The following is a 21,018-nucleotide window of genomic DNA, read 5'->3' on the forward strand; positions in this document are numbered from 1 at the left end:
TGACTGGATCATAAGATATGTGTGTGTTTGGCTTTGGAAAGAGCACCAAACAGTTGTCCAACGTGGTTGTACTAATTCACTCTCACGAGCAGTGTATGAGTTCTAGTTGTTCTACATCCTCATTAAGAGGATGCCGTTTCATTCCTTTTCCTTCTAGCCATTCTGGCGGATGTGAACTGGTACCTCACTGTGTTTTAATTTGTGAGCATCTGATAATTAGAGCTACTTTTGTATCCACAAATGTCAAGTTCCTGTGCAAATCTTTTGCCCATTGGGAACAAAATAATAGTTACCTGTCTTTTTCTTATAGATGTCAGAGTTTTTTAATCCAAGTTCTTTGTCAGATAGCATCTTGAATATCTTCTTCCAACTTAAACCTTGTTTTTTTTTCCTCCTACAATCTTTTCCTTTATGTGTGTGCACATGCTAAGTCACTTCAGTCGTGTCCGACTTTTCGACCCCATGAACCCGCCAGGCTTCTATGTCCATGGAATTCTCCAGGCAATAATACTGGAGTGGGTTGCCATGTCCTCCTCCAGGGGTCTTCCTGACCCAGGGATTGAACTGGCAGCTCCTTCAGCTCCTGCATTGCAGTCTGATTCTTTATCACTGACCCTACTGCTTTTTATGTCTTATTTAAAAAATAATCGCTCCACGTAAAATCATCAAGATATTTTCCTGTGTTTTCTTTTACATTGAGGTCTCTAGCAATCAAGAATTGATTTTTTTTTATGTGGTGTAGAGTAAGAGTCAAGATTCTATCCAATTAATCTGGAACCATTTATTCAAAAGATGATCCACAATCCACTAAACTAAAGTGGGCACCATTGTCATAAACTAAATAAATGTATGTAGTCTATTTGTTCTCTCAGCCATATCACACATAATTAACTAAAATAAATATTGATATCTGCTTATAAACATTCTTAAACTTTTTATTTTTCAAAATTGTCTTAGACATTTTTGACCCTTTGCAATTCTGTATATATCTTAGAATTGTGATATCAATTTTTATTAAAAACTAGCTACTGTAATTTTGATTAGGACTGAATTGAATTTACACATTATTTGAATATATTTACAGTATTGGAACCTTCAACAAAGCATATTCCTCTCTTTGCTCAAATTTTCCTTAATATCTGAGTAATGTTTATAGTTTTTAGGGTAGAAGTCTTGCTTTTTGGTATGAGTTATAAAATTACTCCCTACAAAAAAAAAAAATTACTCCCTACAAAAGTAAGAATTAATGCTCTTAAATTCATCATAAGAGCACTTACTTTCCAGAATTTTGACAAATGCCTTTTTAAAAAGCAATATCATAGGCAAATAGTGGTATATCATTGCTATTTTAATTTGCATTTCAGTGACTACTTAGTGGTTGGACTTTTCTCTTGTTTATTGACTTTGCATTTTTTGTCAAATTCCTATTTATATTCTTTATTCAGTTTTCCAGTAGATTATTCATCTCTCTTCACCCTTTGAAGGATCTTTTTACATGAAATAATATTACCCTTTGGCTGGTAGATAATTCCCAGTTGTTATTGTTTTTAATTCTGCTAATTGGCCTTAATTTCTAGGTGAACAATGCAAATATTATATTTAATAGTTTATTCACGTTCCTGTCATTTCTAAAGGGCTTCTCCACACCAGCAGTTTAGTCTATCATTATTAATGTTTTTTACATTTAACACTTTAATTTCTCTAAAATATTTGTGATCTAAGATACAAAGTCAACATTTTGTATCTGTTTATTTGTAAAATAGGCACCTCAATCTATCTTAATATTAACACTTCTACACATTTGATATTAACATTCAAAAACTGAAAAAGAAGCCTAATCTTGTGTGAAATTAGGTCAAGTTTTGGTTAGATACTAAATTAAGACATAAAGGAACTGAATGTCTTTAATTGTTTTCTTTCATCACAGAGCTCGTGTTATATAAAGAGAATGGTTTTTTAATACTTAAAAAGATTACTAGGAAAAATGACATATTTTGGTAGTAAAGTGTTTCTGTCCCTATTTTGATAAGAATATGAAGTAGTAAATATAACAATAAATTAGTTTAAAGCACAGAAATGACACAAAACAGAACTTTTAGTTTGCATCATAAATTATTCACATCTGTTACCTTTTTCCAGGAACTGTATAGAAGAAGCCATTAGTTCCTAAAGACCACCTTGAAGGGCAAAGAGGGAGCACAATAATTATATGCTAGAAGGCCTCAAATTCCATCCTATGATTAACTTAGTGATACTGTCCTAGGAAAATAATCAGATTTTTGATTGATAGCTTTAGATATGGGGTGTGTGTGTGTGTGTGTGTGTGTATGTGTGTGTGTGCGCGCATGCACACACATGCATGCAGTCATGTCTGACTTTTTGTGACAGCATGGACTGTATGTAGCCTGCCAGGCTTCTCTGTCCATGGAATTCTCCAGGCAAGAATACTGGAGTGGGCTGCCATTGCCTACTCCACACTAGATATGTTATATCCTATTAATAATGATTTTCTACTAAAATATATAAAGTATAATTTCTCAACACTCTTTTTGGTAGCAACAAAAGCTCGTAGCTTTCCTTCCTAAATTAACTTATTCCTTTGCAAAGGTAAAACATTTTTATTTTTCAAAAAATATGGTGAAAAATCCCCTATCCCCTTTACCATCCCCAAACATTAATTTTTAACTCCAGAAATATACTTATGAGATGAATTCCTAGAAGTAAAAGTTCTGGGTCAAAGGTTATATGCCTATGGTAAATATTGCCAAAATTGCCTTCCACAGGAGGTATACCAGTATGTACATCCCGTGTGTAAGAGTCTGAATTTCCCACAGCCTTGGCAGCTTAGTGTGTTTTAGACTTGGGTTTATGTTGTCAGTACAGTATGTGGAAGTTTCAGATCTCTAATTGTGACAAAAGAGTAACTTTTTTTTGCATGTTTAAAATCCATTTGTGTTTTCTTTTTTTTCTTTCTTTTCCGCAAAGTGCCCTTAACTTTTGTCCTGTGTTCTTTTTGGTTGTTGGCTTTCTTCTTACTAATTTGCAGAAGCTCTCTTTATGGTTAGGAAATTAATACATTATCTGAGATGTCTGTCACAAATTTTTGTTTCATAATTTGTCATTTTTCCTTTTACTTTGCTTTTAGATTTCTTCACCATGCATACATTTCTGATTTTTATATTGTCTAATTTACTAATATTTTTGATTTTTAATTAAAGATGACTTGAGGATTAAAGTTAATTTAAGATTAACTTGAGGATAAAATTACATGTTTTTATGTTGTTGACTACTCTGGACACGTTTTGCTTCTTATATTAAGAAAAAAAGAAATTAATCCTGAGTCTGGAAATTGTTTTTCTTGCATTCAACTGATATTTATTGAAGATCTATCATGTGTAGGAATCTAGTTATTAAATTAAATGTAAATAACAAATTAAATAGTATAAGGTAAATGCTATGATAGTGGGAAGCATAGGTTTGTGAGGATATGTCCAGTATAGGTTCCATAACTAAGCTGAAAACTCCTTGTGCCCCATAATCTCATTGTAAGCAATTCTTTAATTATTCCAGATATTAGTCAGATCTCACCCATCACACTGTTTTCTGTCAGGGATGGTTCTATCTCTATCATCAGGAAGGAATGAGTTGGGAGTATGAGAAGGAGACCAACTATCTTAGCTAAAGGTTACCCAGATTTCTGCACATAACTATAAAGCCTAAATGAAGCATGAACTATTTTTTAATCAGATATAAAAGTGAGTTCACACTCGATTTTAGAGATTTCAGGAATGTATTATGGCTTTTATCTCCAGTAGCGTCAGAATCTAGTGACTCTTAAATGCTGTGCATTGAAGCAATAAAATGCTTTTTACATTTACCTGTGAGTAGAAAATGATCCAATAAAAATAAGCTGTTTAGTTTCCTCCTTAGAGATGCTGGAAAAGATAAGTTGAGGGTATTATTAGATGATATATGCATGGTACTATATTTGTGATATCAGCTGTCACACACTCACATTCACATACATGTATGAATATAGTTCAGCACCATAGACATCCTCATGAAATCCACATAAGCTTTGATCTAATACTACATTTACTTGGTTTTATAGCAGGATACAAGTCAGACAAAGCTGATACAGCCTCATGATTCATTATGCACGGCCAGACATTCCATGCTACCCACACATGTTGCTTCTTTTGACTCATCCACACAGGGAAAAACTGCCAGGGATGAAAACCAGAGTTTATGCAGGTCACTTAATTTATTTTTTAACTTTTCTTCAGATTAAGAAAACCCAACCAATTTTATTTCAAATATTTACAGAAAGAGAAATGTTATGAACCTTATTAATCCACTTTACTGAAACGCAGGTTCAATCCCTGGGTCAGGAAGATCGCCAGGAGAAGGAAATGGCAACCTACTGCAGTATTCCTGCGTGGAAAATCCCATGGACAGAGGAGCATGGCAGGCTACAGTCCAAAGGGTCTCAAAAGAGTCAGATAGAATTGAGTGACTAAGCAACAGCAATAGCAATCCATTTTAGTATCAGTTGATTGTATTAGAAATGTACTTTTTGGTACCTTATTTCATTTATTTGCAGGTAACTTTAGATGGAAGCCACATCCTCTATTTCCCTGTGTATTTTACTCCATTTTAGTCATATAGGCCCATGGGCCATATTTCAACTCCCAGCTCCTCCAATCCAGGCATAGTTCCATATAAGAAACAAGCCAGACACAGGATTTCCTGTTCATCGTAAAGTTCATGTCCCAAGGAAACATTGTTGTGCAAGTCCAAGGTCAGTCCCAGGCTGTCCTACATCAGCCCAGGCTAGATGTTAGCCTATTGCTCATGCATTTGCGTGCATTTTGCACAATATATACAAATGTAGTCATAATACATTTCAGCTTTTCGCATCAGGTGGTTAAAGTATTGTAACTTCAGCTTTAGCATCATTCCTTCCAATGAATATTCAGGGTTGATTTCCTTTAGGATTGACTAGTTGGATCTCCTTGCAGTCCAAAGGACTCTCAAGAGTCTTCTCCAACACCACAGTTCAAAAGCATCAATTCTTCGCCACTCAGACTTCTTTATGGTCAAACTCTCACATCCATGTATGACTACTGGAAAAACCATAACTTTGACTAGATGGAACTTTGTTGGCAAAGTAATGTCTCTGCTTTTTAATATGCTATCTAGGCTTGTCATAGCTTTTCTTCCAAGAAGCAAGTGCCTTTTAATTTCACGGCTGCAGTCACCATCTGCAGTGATTTTGGAGCCCCCCCAAAATAAAGTCTCTCACTGTTTCCATTGTGTCCCCATCTGTTTGCCATGAAGTGGTGGGACCAATGCCATGATCTTCATTTTTTGAATGTTGAGTTTTAAGCCAGCTTTTTCACTGTCCTCTTTCACTTTCATCAAGAGTCTCTTTAGTTCCTCTTTGCTTTCTGCCATAAGGGTGGTGTCATCTGCATATCTGTTATTGATATTTCTCCTGGCAATCTTGATTCCAGCTTGTGCTTCATCCAGCCTGACATTCCGCATGAGGTACTCTGCATATAAGTTGATTAAGTATTATAATGTAATGTTATATTATTAGAAGAGTATTATTAATAATACCATAAAGAGTTGCTCTTGCAAGTTCACACTCTTTATTCCTGTGTACCTGTTTTAGCCCTTAAAAATCTGAAGAAAAAGGCTTTACTCTTGCTTTTCCTTGCTCTCTGCTTACTCTTGAGCTTGGGCAATAACCGCTAATGATTTTATTATCACTTACTGTCATGCAGAATATTGCTCTATTTTTCTCTGTTATTTTTAGTTGGAGGATAATTGCTTTACAATGTTGTGTTCGTTTCTCCTATACAACAGTGTGAATCACCTATAAGTATACATATATCCCCTCCCTCCCACCCCACCCCCATCCCACCCCACTAAGTCATTGCAGAGCATTGAGCTGAGCTCCCTGTGTTAGACAGTAGCTTCCCACTAGCTCTCTATTTTACATACGGTAGTGTATATATGTATATGCTACTCTCTCAATTCACCCCACCCTCTCCTTCCCCTCCAGGTTCACAAGTCCATTCTCTATGTCTGCATCTCTGTTTGCTCTAGACTATTTGCATGGGTTACTTTATTTAATCCTTACTGTGACCCTATGAAATGGGTTCTACCATTGCCCCCATTCTTTATCCCAGGAATGCAAGGATTCTTTAATATCTGCAAATCAATCAATGTAATACACCACATTAACAAATTGAAAGATAAAAACCATATGATTATCTCAATAGATGCTGAGAAAGCCTTTGACAAAATTCAACATCCTTTTATGATTAAAACTCTCCAGAAAGCAGGAATAGAAGGAACATACCTCAACATAATAAAAGCTATATATGACAAACCCACAGCAAGCATTACCCTCAATGGTGAAAAATTGAAAGCTAAATTTCCCCTAAAATCAGGAACAAGACAAGGGTGCCCACTCTCACCACTACTCTTCAACATAGTTTTGGAAGTTTTGGCCACAGCAATCAGAACAGAAAAAGAAGTAAAAGGAATCCAGATAGGAAAAGAAGAAGTGAAACTCTCGCTGTTTGCAGATGACATGATCCTCTACATAGAAAACCCTATAAGACTCTACCAGAAAATTACTAGAGCTAATCAATGAATATAGTAAAGTTGCAGGATATAAAATTAACACACAGAGATCCCTTGCATTCCTATACACTAACAATGAGAAAACAGAAAGAGAAATTAAGGAAACAATACCATTCACCGTTGCAACAAAAAGAATAAAATACTTAGGAGTATATCTACCTAAAGAAACAAAAGACCTATACATAGAAAACTATAAAACACTGATGAAAGAAATCAAAGAGGACACAAACAGATGGAGAAACATACTGGGTTCGTGGATTGGAAGAATCAATATTGTCAAAATATCTATACTACCCAAAGCAATCTATAGATTCAATGCAATCCCTATCAAGCTACCAACGGTATTTTTCACAGAACTAGAACAAGTAATTTCACAATTTGTATGGAAATACAAAAAACCTCGAATAACCAAAGTAATCTTGAGAAAGAAGAATGGAACTGGAGGAATCAACCTGCCTGACTTCAGACTATACTACAAAGCCACAGTCATCAAGACAGTATGGTACTGGCACAAAGACAGAAATATAGATCAATGGAACAGAATAGAAAGCCCAGAGATAAATCCACGAACCTATGGACACCTTATCTTCGACAAAGGAGGCAAGAATATACAATGGAAAAAAGACAAACTCTTGAACAAGTGATGCTGGGAAAACTGGTCAACCACTTGTAAAAGAATGAAGCTAGAACACTTTCTAACATCATACACAAAAATAAACTCAAAATGGATTAAAGATCTAAATGTAAGACCAGAAACTATAAAACTCCTAGAGGAGAACATAGGCAAAACACTCTCTGACATAAATCACATCAGGATCCTCTATGACCCACCTCCCAGAACATTGGAAATAAAAGCAAAAATAAACAAATGGGACCTAATGAAACTTAAAAGTTTTTGCACAACAAAGGAAACTATAAGCAAGGTGAAAAGACAGCCCTTAGATTGGGAGAAAATAATAGCAAACGAAGCAACAGACAAAGGGTGAATCTCAAAAATATACAATCAACTCCTGCAGCTCAATTCCAGAAAAATAAATGACCCAATCAAAAAATGGGCCAAGAACTAAACAGACATTTCTCCAAAGAAGACATACAGATGCCCCCATTCTGTAGAGGAGGCTTTGGGAGTCAAAACCTGACCAAAATGTATGAAAAGGACAGAACCATGATGAAACCAAGCAGCCTAACTCTAGACCTTACAATGTTGAACAGCATACCACAATCCTTCCCAAGTTATTTAAATTTTTCAATCCAGGACAAAATTATAGAATGTTATAAAGTTGAGATAATAGTATTGATGTGACAGATTTGTTAGGCACATTAAAGAAGATATTAAATGAGAAACTTCCAAACATGTTTTTTGGCACTTAATAAAAAATACTGATAATCATTCCATTATAATTTAATTCAAATGTTTTTTACTTTTTATTTCCACTCATCTGATTCTGTTTTACTTGGTTATATTAGAGCTTGCAAACTACAGTTCACAAAAACACTTACATCACCAGTTTTCTTTGTAGATGAAAGAATTTCCTTGTACAATTTTCCTGACCCTAAAAGAACATTAGAAGCAAGTATAAAGACAGAGTATCTGGCATATAATATACAAGATACCATTACGTTAGTGAATGAGTGGGAAAATGAAGAATACACTCTTTTACTTTCATTAGTCGGAGTTGGGTGTGTGTTTGTGTGGCTGTGTGTTTTGAATTTAAAAAAGAAAGGTTTGTTGCCTTCAAAGCATAGAATTTTTGGAAAAATTATTGATCAATGATTTGTCATACACGAATTAAATCCTAACATATAACACATGTAAGTCATCAATATTATGCCGTTTAAATACCAAATTCAGTAAATTTCTATAATATTTCATAACAATAGTTTTATTTTTTTATTTCCTTGTAGGTTTCTAGGATTTTACCTGAGAAACAAGGAGAGATTGAGGCTCACATAAAAGACCTTGGACAGTTTGAAGAGCAATTAAATCACCTGCTTCTGTGGCTGTCTCCTATTAGGAGTCAGTTGGAAATTTACAACCAACCAAATCAAACAGGACCATTTGACATTAAGGTAAGGACTTCTTGCACTAAACATTATTTTTCAAGAGTGGGATTTTCGTTGAAGTAAAGCTCTCATTTGTTATCATCATCATTGTTGTTAACTTAAAAGTATGTTCATAACCTAAAAATTGAGAGTTATGTTTATTCAGTGGAAATTTTTAGGACTTAAGCCCAGGAGGCAGTATCTCGAGTAACCCTGAGAGAACTGCTCTAAGGAGGTAAAGGAAAGAGCCAGATTATATAGAAGTTTTGCAACAAAGGGCAGGTAGTCTGCACATCAAAAGATTATTGTCAAAAAAAGGAAAACCAGATATTTCAAGTTAAGAAATGTAGCACTTTTCTATGTACGGGAAGATGCAAGAGTTTGGGCACATTGAAATCATTCCTTTGCTAAGTGCCTCAGCTCTCTGGGGCCAATATCCTGTATTTTCATATCCTGAATTTCCTCAGGACTCACCATAGGGAGTGGCTACTAGATGACAGGTATTCTTTTCCTTCTTGAATGTAGTAAGAGCTCACTTGCTCACTTTGGAGGACAGTAATTGCCGGTGACTGTGACAAGCTTGTTTACTGATATGGCAGGAAATAGTCCATTTCTCATTTTTATAATGTTGTTGTTGCTGTTCAGTTGCTCAGTTGTGTCCGACTCCTTGTGACCCCACGGACTGCAGCACTCCAGGCTTCCCTGTCCTTCAGTATCTCCCAGAGTTTGCTGAAACTCATGTCTATTGAGTCGGTGATGCCATCCAACCATCTCATCCTCTGTTGTCCCCTTCTCCTCCTGCCCTCAATCTTTCCCAACATCAGTCTTTTCCAGTGAGTCAGCTCTTCGCATCAGGTGGCCAAAGTATTGGAGTTTCAGCTTCAGCATCAGTCCTTCCAATGAATATTCAGAGTTGATTTCCTTTAGGATTGACTGATGTGATCTCCTTGCTGTCCAAGGGACTCTCAAGAGTCTTTTCAGCTGATTAAAGCATACTCTCTCTATATATATATAATATTAATTATAATAATATTGTTATTATTACTTGACTAGCATTTTTAGTTTTTTTCTTCTGGCATTTACTAGCAATAACGTTTCATTAAACTCATATCACTAGAATGTCTTCATCATGTTTATTATTATAATCTACTTTCCATCCCTACTTTAATTATACTTAATATATGTCTGTAGACTCCTTATCTAAAACTGAAGTCATTTTGAAGACAAAGTGCCTACAGAATAAGTATCAGCCCCTTAGTAGACATTATAAAACCCTCTTAGACTTATTCCAGTTTACCTTTGTATCCTCTTCTGCCAACTACATCCTCTTGTTTTCAAGACACAACAAATTATATAATAGCATTCTATGTATGTGGTTTCATGCCATGCCTGTTTTCTTGAAGGCCTTCGTACTTACTCCTAGTAGAGTGAAAAACTGTTTTAGAATTGCTTATAATCCTCTGTATCTATCTCTTACAGCCTTTGTACATTGATTGGCACTTAAATTTGAGAGACCTGAGTATCTCATTACACTCTTCTTTGAATGCAAAGAGTGTCTACTTACTTATCTCCCTTGTCCCATTCAATTTTGAACACCCCTATCCCAGGGCTCAGTGCATGGTGGTAACTTGTTAGCATTTTAAAATCAGTGAATAAAAATATTAATGAGGTACCCAGAATGGTAATGAGATGGTATAAGAAAACTTAGGGATCCAGACAAACACGCTGTCTCCTCTTTTCCATGTCCCTGTGCACACTGATTATTCTTTCTTTTCTCCCTTCCCAAGAGCCCATTTCAAGGATTTGTCCCAAATATAATTCCCTATTTTTGCATCTCCTATGGGCCAACAACATTAAGTACCCAGTCACATAAACCAATTCACTTCAAAGCACAATCCATAAATTAATGTAATGATGGGCATTTTCAGACTAAATAAGTTAAATAATATCTTGAGTCAATTACTTCATTGACTCAAATTATTCAGTGTATTTACTTTCCAGGATATAATAACCTAATGTTTTTTTATCTCCATCCAGTTGGTCTTTTGGTAGGAGATAAGGATAAAAGCAAGTGTGAGGATCTTTTAGAGAGATATGATGAACATTTAAGAAGGATGGAACATCTAAGAATGAGGAAAGGAGAGAGATATAGAAAGGTTTGCCACAACTAAATTGAGTTATATTGGGTTGGCCAAAACCCAAGCAAACCTTTGGGTCAACCCAATATTTGCAAAGTGCACTGCATTACTTTTACCTTACTTTTCCCTGACATTCTGATAGCTACCCCCAGGAGCAGATGGTCTTGTATAAGTCACAGGTAGATATCATTTCACCCATGCAAAACCCAGGCTGCTCAACCGGTGGCATGGTCTTGGGTTCAGTTTGACAATTATATTCAAGTCACAATAGGCTTGATCAAGAACAAATTTAGGTAGATTTAAGAAGGTATACAGGACAAAGTAACAGCACAGCCAGTACAATGAGGACACAGTGGAGGTCTTGACACCAGGGTGTGGCTTCTGATGAATCCGTCACCCTGAATTTGGGTCATGTGTGGTCAAAGGGATAAGACTGGATGAGTGCAAAGCACATAACTTTTTTTTTTTATTAGCACATCACATTGTAAGTCATCAGTTCTGGCCTCCTTTCAACTCTTCCACCTAGCTAGCACCTGGTGTCCTCAGAGGTATTTCACTAGCGCCCATTCTCCAGTTCAACTATATCTCATCAATACTGATTTTTCATTACTCAATAAATAATCTCAACAAAGAAGAACAATTAAATAATAACCTCAGCCAGATTCTCAATTATCTTGGATCAAGTTGTCCTTAAATATCTCTTGATTTAGTGTGACAAGAGGAAAGGCCATCAACTCTTTGTTCCTGACCAGAAATAGCTTTTTGGAACTCAGAGATAAAAGCACATTCCTTCACTTTTAAATATAATCTGTGGTGAAAATGTGCTTCTTCAGTAAAATGATGAAAAATATATTCAATACGAGCTCTCTACATGGAATATGTTTAAGAGAAAAGATAGCAAAATCACCTGATACAAATGGATATTGTTGACTCAACCAAAGTAGCTTTCATCCCAGTGTGTGTACATCAGAACGGTTCACAAAGATGAAAAACTTTCATTGGGTCTTTGTCCATGGCCCATAGGTTCCTGCCAAATGGGCCCCTGCAGTTTAGCGTGAAAGCTACTCTCAGCTGTGTTAATCACTTTCCTTTATTAAAGCTCCAAGACACCACTCTACTGCTGTGTATAGTTTCAGAGAGTCATGATATTTGCCCTCCTGCAGTTCAGTCTAAATCATGGAAGGGAAAGGCAGCTGCTTTTTTCCCTGGCAGGAAAACTGCTTGGCTTCAGCCCTCTGTGCATATCCTGAGTTTTTCATCTCTGAAGTGTAGATTTCAAAAATATTCCTTTAGCCATTTTCTTCTGCTTGTGGATGTATCCAAGGCAGAAAAGATCATAAAATCATATATATCATGACTTGAAAGGTTCTTCCTATAATTCTCAGACCCCTAACTTGTAATCAAGAAATAGAGACCTGTGTGAATAATTTACTAACCAACCTAGTTCTTTATTTCTCTTTGTCTAGCTTCTATCTATATTCACTGTCTAATAAATGATTTATGAAGATTGCATGGAATTCTTCTGTTAAAAGATGTGCGATTTTAATCTGTACAGCTTGCTGTAGCCCTCTGATTGAAGAAATTAAACTTTTTTTCAGTTAAAGAATTAGGGGGGAAATGGACTTCGTTTAACTTCAAACTGCTGGAAACCAAAAAGTTTGTAAATAGCTTTGAGGACATGCCCATTTTTTAATACAGAAAAAGAAAGAACTTTTAAAAATATCTTGGGAATGAGTTAATGCAAAGAAAGAGATGCACAAGCACCCTCTACTTCCTAAATTCAAACAAATTTTCCTTGTCTGGCCATGGTGACTATGGCTACCTCTGAAACAAAGAGCCTAAGGCCTTGCCATCTAGGTCATTTGTTTTCTCTAGTCAAACTCTGAGCACCTGTTAGAAAAATATGCAATATCCTCTGAGAGCCTCAGTTTTGCCTGCTTGGCACTTCATGCTTATTGATGAAATGCAGCTAGCTGTGTAATGAAACCCAAATAAAAAAAGCCTTAAGGGCTCTGTTCTAATACATTGTTTATGCTGGTGTGAAAATTGACTGCACATCGCTTGGTTTGTGCAATTTACTCCCGAAATATTCCTATTCAGGAAATCCTGCAAATAGCAATATTCATCTTGAAAATCACCTCACAGAACCCTTAGCAAGCTGAGAAACATGATCAATGAGATCGTGATGTAGAGGGCGAAAATTAGGCATAATCACAGCCCTTTCCCATCAGTCAGCCTACAAGAAGGCATGCCTTTGAATTTTGATTTTCAAATGTACTCTCGATTTAGACACAAAATATGTTGATTTTTGATTTCAGAAATGATAATTGAATGCTAATAACCAGGAACCAGTTAAAATTTCTATAAAGGGTCTTATGCTTTTAATCTTTAATGAATGTTTTCAGTAATGACCTGGAGATATACTACTTATTTGACATGAAACTGCCTAACTACTGTTTTCCAAACTTTTTATTAAAATAAGAGGTGGGGGGAACATATAATTTTATGTTGTCTTACTGACTGAATTATGCACATATTGATGATAGGGAGGGTTCCCCCCGCTTCAAAAATTACTTTCCACCTGTGATCCATTAAAAAGCATGACAGTGTTGTACTGGCTCTTCCTTACCACGTAAGACACTTGGTTGTCTATAAGGTCAGTTTCACACTGAAAAATACCAAAGGACACAACTGCATTGATTGAATGTTAAACTATCTGAATACCAAAATTCCCTGCATGTGTTCATATTGCTGTTAGTATTATCAAAGAAAAATTGCATAGGACAACTTAACATGCAAGTAAGATTTTATTCAAGTCTATTGCAGTAGGGGAGAGGGAGTGCACTCAATGCTGTTGAAAGAAAAGGCAAGAAAGATTTTAAGCATTGAGATGAGCTAGGGGAGAAGTACTAGACATTAACTGGGAGGCTGGTTCTTTTGATTAGGCTAGTGTTCGCTAGTTGTCACTTCTTGAAGGTAAACTACTCTGCTCCCACAGAGAATGGGCATTAGAGTACTATCCTTCTGGATGTTTAACGTTGTAAAAGGATGGCTCCGAGGTCCTTAAAAAGGATACTCCTCAGTTCTAAAATATTTACACCTCAAAAGGGCAGAAAAGAAATTTACAATAGAAAGTTTTCTAAAGTAAATGTGCAAAGGAAAGAGATGCAGCCATATGATTAAGAAGAAACCTAATTTTTTTTTCTGTAAATTTTAGTCAAGCTAAAAGAGCATGTTACAGCCATCTTTCTCAGTTCCTTTTGTGTTCAAGGAAACTAGGTTTCTGATTGAACAACTTAGGAAAACTAGTCCATGTCGTTCATTTTAGAAGTATTCTGTTGTTGAAAGACTAGTTGAATTGACTTTGAGACTTGGATGTAGAGAATATTTGCAGGATAGTATAAGCAATCAGTGTTTAACGAGGGAGATTTTCATGCAAGTAAGAAGAAAGATTGTCAGAGCAGACTTTAAACCAAGTTCTGAGGCCAGAGGGTAGCCACTTAAGAAAATTCCTAGATGTTGTGCTAGAAGCATTTTTAGATAATGGAGTGAGGATAGCAGCGGCCATTTGATGCATTTCCTTGTTTGCAGTTTGAATGTTTTTGGTGATGGCACAGACATCAGAGAGGTTTTAGTAAGATTGTCCACAGTCATGGTTATTTCCTGGGGCAAAGCACAAAAGATGTGGGAGTTCTGGTGAACTTCCTGAGTAGCCCATGCAGCAGCAGCTCCAGGCATGAAGATTGTCCATACATAATCTACTGTGTGGATGAGTCTTTTGAAGTATATATCAAGTTATTCAGCTTCAGCTCTCAGGGCTTCTTTAGACCCTGGCGGGGGCGGGGGGGAATTTTAGCTCCAAGACAATCTAGACTCTCAATAGGGATTTGGACAGTCAGCTTTTAGTCTTCAGTCATGTCAAGACAGGAGAATGGGAGAAAAATTGAAAACATTAATTTGGAGAGTGGTGGCCAGACATTGAAGGAAATGAGAATAATTGAAAATTTGGTCAAAACTGACAAAATGTGTCAGACAGCAGGATCCAGTACAATCTACAGGTAGATAGCAGAATCGTATACTTTCAAAAGAAAAGTAAAATAGCTAAAAGACATTGAAGAGGACCAGAATCTAATTACCCACAAAGGTGTGCTATAGTTTTCTATCGAAACATACTCATTTTCCATTTAGTAACCTCCCATTTGATCAAAGACACTCAGGGTAAGATTATTCTTGTTTACAAAATAAGGCTGGGCTCTTTTATTACATAGATGGAGCAGAAATAATAATTTACCAGATAGGCCTTTTAAAGTTTGTTTTGCTGAATATTTTCATAAGGAATTTCAGATTTGACTTTTTAAAAGTTTCATAAGATTAAAAGAAGCCAAACCAAGAATTTGAAAACCATCAGATTTTACCTGCCATGCCTATAGATTTGTGTCAATTCTTCTATTTTCGAAGTTCTTAAAATATCCTAAGGTCTCCTGAGCCTGCCAGGAAGTGACATTCCTCATTCATCTATAAGACTGGATGTCCTGTAAGCCAGGTACTAGGCCAGATTTTCTAAGAGGACTTTGTAAGTATTGTCTCCATAAAATGAACTGTGGTTTTCTAAAACTGTCTGGTCATATCTGATTCTATGCACATCATTCTTAAATATGACATTCCAGTCAATGTCTTGGTTATATAATCAGTTTTCTCAATTATGTCCTGTTACAAGAAGGACAGATTCTTATTAAACCTATGCAAATAAATATATTGCCATGAATGTAAGAATACTTGATAAGAGTTTCTGAGTTCTGGAGGGATCAGGCAGGGAAAAAAGATAAATGTTTCATTTCTTTTCACAGAAATGTAATCTACTAAATTGCTATGAGTTATAGATAGCTTAAGGAAAAAAGAAAAAAGGAATTCTTTATGTTAAGAAAATGGAACATTAAAGCATCAACCATATTTCCAAAAAAAAAAAAAAGCCCTAATCAAATCATCCTTCATCAATTCATTCAGTTCTATGTAATTGATTCTTGTTTTACTTGCTCTCGGGTTAGCAGTTTCCTAAAACCCATTAGCTTCTCCACTCAAGTTCTGGAATTCCTGACTCAGTCCAGTGGTATGGGTCACCAAGTTATTTAAGCAAGGCTATCAGAAGTCTGTGTCCTAGAGTACCTGGCCTAGTCCTTCCCAAGAGTTTTGGAAACAGTCCCTTTTTCTTGAAGATAAGCATTCTGGCCTGAAACTGACAGGAGACACTTTCAGGGAAGCCTCAGAATAAAACAACAGATATTTGTAAATGACAAAAGACTTCAAATAATCATGGTTAAAGACCTGATGAAAGTTCATTTGACAAGGAAATTTTGTGATTTCTGTGGTACACACCATTTTAATGTAATAACTGAAATTATGACCGATAACATGCTGCCATTATCTAATATTAGGCAGAGCAGTACCAGGATATATCATGAACATGGAGCATGAACAAATTTCTAGGAAGTTCATATAAGTACTGAAATATTTATGTTAATAACATTTGACCCATACAAATACAACCTAAGGAATTATCTCTTCTTATTTGATGATATGCTACATGCAACTCAATGTACCACATAAACCTAATTATTTTTAATCTCTTTATTTTTAGAAGGTTAGAGAATAAATCCTTTGAGATTTTCAAAGCAGCTTAAGATCACGATTTATTTAGGATCTGATTTGTGGAGGGCAAAATATTAAAGGCTGTCAAAAATGTGAAAAGTTTTGAATACACGGAGAACCAGGATCATAGGACACTAAAACAATGCTTGACTACTTATTTAACCAAAGTGACAGTAAAAGATTTCAAAAATAAACATGATTGTAAGAGACTTTAGCTCTTTCAAAAGTGAGGCACTTCAATTCTCTCAACTAATCACGGACATGATAAAATCAACATAAAGTACAAGAAACTATTCTCCTAAGACACAGAATCATTATCGCCTAGGTGGATTGCTCAAAAGGTAAAGAAAGACCTTTTATAAGCTCTTATTATACTGATGCTGAAGCTGAAACTCCAGTACTTTGGCCACCTGATGCAAATAACTGACTGATTTGAAAAGACCCTGCTGCTGGGAAAGATTGAAGGTGGGAGGAGAAGGGGACAACAGAGGACGAGATGGTTGGATGGCATCACTGACTCAATGGAAATGAGTTTGAGTAAATTCCAGGAGTTGGTGATGGACAGGGAGGCCTGGTGTGCTGCAGTCCGTAGGGTCACAAAGAGTCGGACATGACTGAGAGACTGAACTGAAGCTCTTATTAAGAACAGACAAATAATCTAGGAAAACTTTGTCATTTTAATAAAGAGAAATTAAATTCTAGTTTTTCATTAGTATATTGTTGGTACTAAAATAATTTTTTAAAAGGTTTAAAAATATATCCATCAATCATAGCCACCTTTGACCACATGACATAAAATTCCTTTTCCACAAACCATTTACGACTTTCCATGTCTATTCACATTTTGTCCTACACTTCCCCTCTTCCTTCTGGAACAGTCATTTTACCTTAGGACAGCATCATTCCCTTCTTGCTTAACAAAAACACACACAACAAAGTTGTTTATCTTTGACATTATTGTTTCTAGACATTATATATATAATATATATAGTTTTTAGTCATTGGTAAATTTTATTTTTCAAAGAAAACTAGAAAGCAGATAAATTTTGAACTGTCACATGCTAGCATTTTGTTGAAGACTAGCAAAGGTTATGAAAATAAATTGAGGTTACCTGCTCAATAGGAGAGCTAAAACTTCCCACAAATAATTGCAGGAGGAGACTTTTAAGATTTTCTTTGGACCTAATATGTAATCTTGTGGAGGTTGTGGACTAAAACTTCAGCAACTGACTGAAGTTATGACACGGGGTTATCTGAGTGTCTCCAAAGCCCATCTGAGTATATAAAATATCCAGTTTGTTTCTAAATAGACTATTCAGCTTCAGGTGATTAATTTGGGGGTTCCTAAGTCCCTTGTGAGCCCCCTGTAGAGGCAGGGAATGTATGGTTTAAGCAACTATAGGGAGTTGAGAGAATGGAGTGGCAAAGGAAAAGCCTGACACAAATGGACAGAGGGATGGACAGCTCAAGGGAGCCAAAAAGAAGATAGAAAGCAGTAGAAGGAGAACAGAGTAGTGAAGATGTTGGGAACAGAGAGGTCTTAGATGAGCCAATTTAGGGAAATCCTAAGTTTCCCAAAGAGGTCAATTGAAAATTCCAAATTATCTTTAGTAAAATGATGCCAACAAGGAGAGAAGCAGACAGCTCCATAGCAGTAGTCTTCAGAGAAGGAGAATCAGAAGACAGGATTTTTCCCAGAGAAGGGAAGAACCACAGTAATGGCAACAAGGAAAGAAAATTCAAATGAGATCTCTACAGAGAAAGAGTACTCTAAGTACCAAAGAACTGAAGCTCAACCACATGAGATCTCATTGAGAATTTTCCATGTTCTAAACCAATGGTAGCTTTCAAACAAGTAAGCCTGGGACTCTAACCCAGCCTTAAGAGTATACACAGAATATAAAGAATCAAAATCTATCCTTACCATGCTTCCAAAGATTGCCATCTGGAGCACTGGATTTTGAGATGGACTCATCAATGGATCTTCAGTCAATCACTCAGGAGTGTGGAATTCTCCAGGCAAGAGTAATGAAGTGGGTAACCATTCCCTTCTCCAGGGGATCTTCCTGACCCAGGGATGGAATTCTGGTCTTCTGCACTGCAGGAGAGCAATCAGGGAAGCCCTTTCAGAGATTAATGTCTAGTTCATCCTGGGTCAGGAAGATCCCCTTGAGAAGGAACTGGCAACCCACTCCAGTACTCTTGCCTGGAGAATCCCATGGACAGAGGAGCCTGGTGGGCTACAGTCCATGGGGTCAGAAAGAATGAGACACCACTGAACCACTAACACACACACAGTTCATTGTTTGGAGTAAGATAATTCACTTTCAAATAGTTAATCCCTTAGATAGATGTTTACTTCAGGTATACAGGTAGCCTGTATAGCTCAGGTTAAATTGAATAATGTATGTGATTTATATTCTTTTTATTTTTTAAGGGGTAATGTTGGGAAGCTGAGGAACAGCGAAGAGGACACTGACCTCTTAGCCTAGCAATCCTCCAATTCTCTTTCTTAGTAAAAAGCTTCAGTGTTTTCTGTTAGTTAGGAAAGTATTTCTATGGAATATGTCTTGAAAAATAGTAGGTGGAACTTATTTGACAAAAAGACAAAATATTCTCATTCACCATGCAACTAGACATTTTTTCTGGAAATTTTTTAAAAACCCCGAGTTTAGGTTGACTCTGGGGAAGAGTATAATTCTGGCTCAGATAAAACCTTGAAGAGTTTGTGGGTACCACATTTGAATGAAATTAGGCATCAACTTTTCTCTTTGAACTCTGGGCTATCAGAATTCTTCCTCTTCCTTTCCATCCCCTCTACTCAATTCCAAAATCCATTGCTGAGCTGAAGGAGCTTGATAATGGGAAGAAAAACAGAAGACCCAAGTTCAAATCCCATCTCAGACACTTACTGGCATCATGCCATTGTTTAATTCATTTACCCTTCTTAACCTGACTTTCCTCTTCATTGAAAATGAAAACCAAGCCAATTTCCCTGGGGCATTATTGGATTAAGGTAACACTGAGGTGGGAATACGTTTTTCTAAGGCAATAGAAAAAGGCAGAAAATAGGACCTTCCTTTTGTAGCTGGAATTTTGATAAGAGCTCTTAAAAATAAAAATCAAGCTTGCAAAATACCCCCTCTTTCAAAAGAAACCAGCAAGTTGACACTAGAAAGCCACTCCAGAAAGCTTTCAGGTAGTCAGGAGAGTTTCATCATTCACCAAACCAGATTGCCCATAGAAGCAGAAGATTCTAAACTTGAGAAGAATTTCTTGAATTGAGAATTTCTGGAACAGAGAATTCAAGTAGGACTAACAATTTGTTGGCCAAGAAGAAATAGGTGTGGCTTTTACAGTTCTCTTCCTTATGAGGGCAGGGAAGAGGTCAAACGCTCCCTGCCAAGGAAAGGAAGAGAACTCCAAATGTACCTCTATTACAGTGGTATTCAGACCATTCTGTTTATAAAATTAAAAAAATATATGAATAGTTTGGAAAACTAAGTATCTGCTAGCACATTTTAAAGTTAACATCCATTTCCTTCCTTGGCATATTATAAATATTGACATGTAAAAAGTGTTCCATTACTCTTTAGAATGTATCCTGTGGAATCCAAATATCATAGCAATAGGATATATACCATTACCCACTTTTTAAAAAATAAAAAAAACAAGCGCATTGTTAATAATTAGAAGTTCCATATCATTCCTCTTTCTTTTTAAAATCATATTTCCATTTCACTTCCCCAAATAGCATGCAAAGAGCTGTATCCTAATGTAATATATGTTTATGCTATAAAGTCTTTTATTAACCACTCTTTCATGCTTCTATATGACAAATACACACTGTAGTTTCAAATTCAGTGTTTAAAACAATTTTATGTGACTGTAAGTTGCTAAGTATTTTTTTAAATCCTTTTGATTGAGTTATATCTACAACCATTAATAATAAGTAAACCTAGTAATAACCAAATTGCCTAAATATATGTAATTTTTGATGAGTTATTATTATACATACCCAGTAGATTTTTGGAAATGACTCTATGAATGAAATGGCTGAGTAAGTGCATGATGGTACCTTGATTAAAAGAGGATTTCAATCATTAATATTTTGAACTTTGTTCTGATTTAGCACAAATGTGTCTTAGGTAAAATACACCACTGAGATACATCAGATAAGGTGTGCTTTTATTTTGTAAAGTTGGAGCACTATTATTAACTAAAAAGTAGGAATGATAATTGGTGTAATGTATGTACCACAGGAACAAGCCTAGGCAAATCCCTTGTAGAAGCTAAAAACTTGGAAACTGCTTCCACGAATGCCATCTATGCCCACCTATCTCTAGGAAATGCTTTGTGTACCTCCAGGGGTATATGCCAGTCTGAAGAGTGCCACTCTAGGAGAAACTGAAATTTCTAGGAGAAATTCTATGAGAAGGGAAGAAGGGCAACTCAGTCCCTGGCTGGGCACTTGTTAAACTCTCACAACACTACCAAGTTTATCTTACGACAGTCCATGCCTTTAACCATTGCA

General features: G+C 36.1%; 1 protein-coding gene across 9 annotated transcripts in view; it reads left to right on the plus strand.

The window, feature by feature from the left end:
• DMD (dystrophin) overlaps positions 1 to 21,018 on the plus strand; it is a 2,565,910-nt gene that overhangs the window by 1,780,348 nt on the left and 764,544 nt on the right. For all 9 annotated transcript variants that reach the window (XM_043895268.1, XM_043895262.1, XM_043895270.1 and 6 more), the window contains one exon: positions 8,563 to 8,727. In XM_043895268.1, the coding sequence (XP_043751203.1) occupies positions 8,563 to 8,727 (165 nt within the window). The remainder of the gene's footprint in view (positions 1 to 8,562; positions 8,728 to 21,018) is intronic.

Source organism: Cervus elaphus, chromosome X (genome assembly GCF_910594005.1).
Source record: "Cervus elaphus chromosome X, mCerEla1.1, whole genome shotgun sequence".
Taxonomy (NCBI): domain Eukaryota; kingdom Metazoa; phylum Chordata; class Mammalia; order Artiodactyla; family Cervidae; genus Cervus; species Cervus elaphus.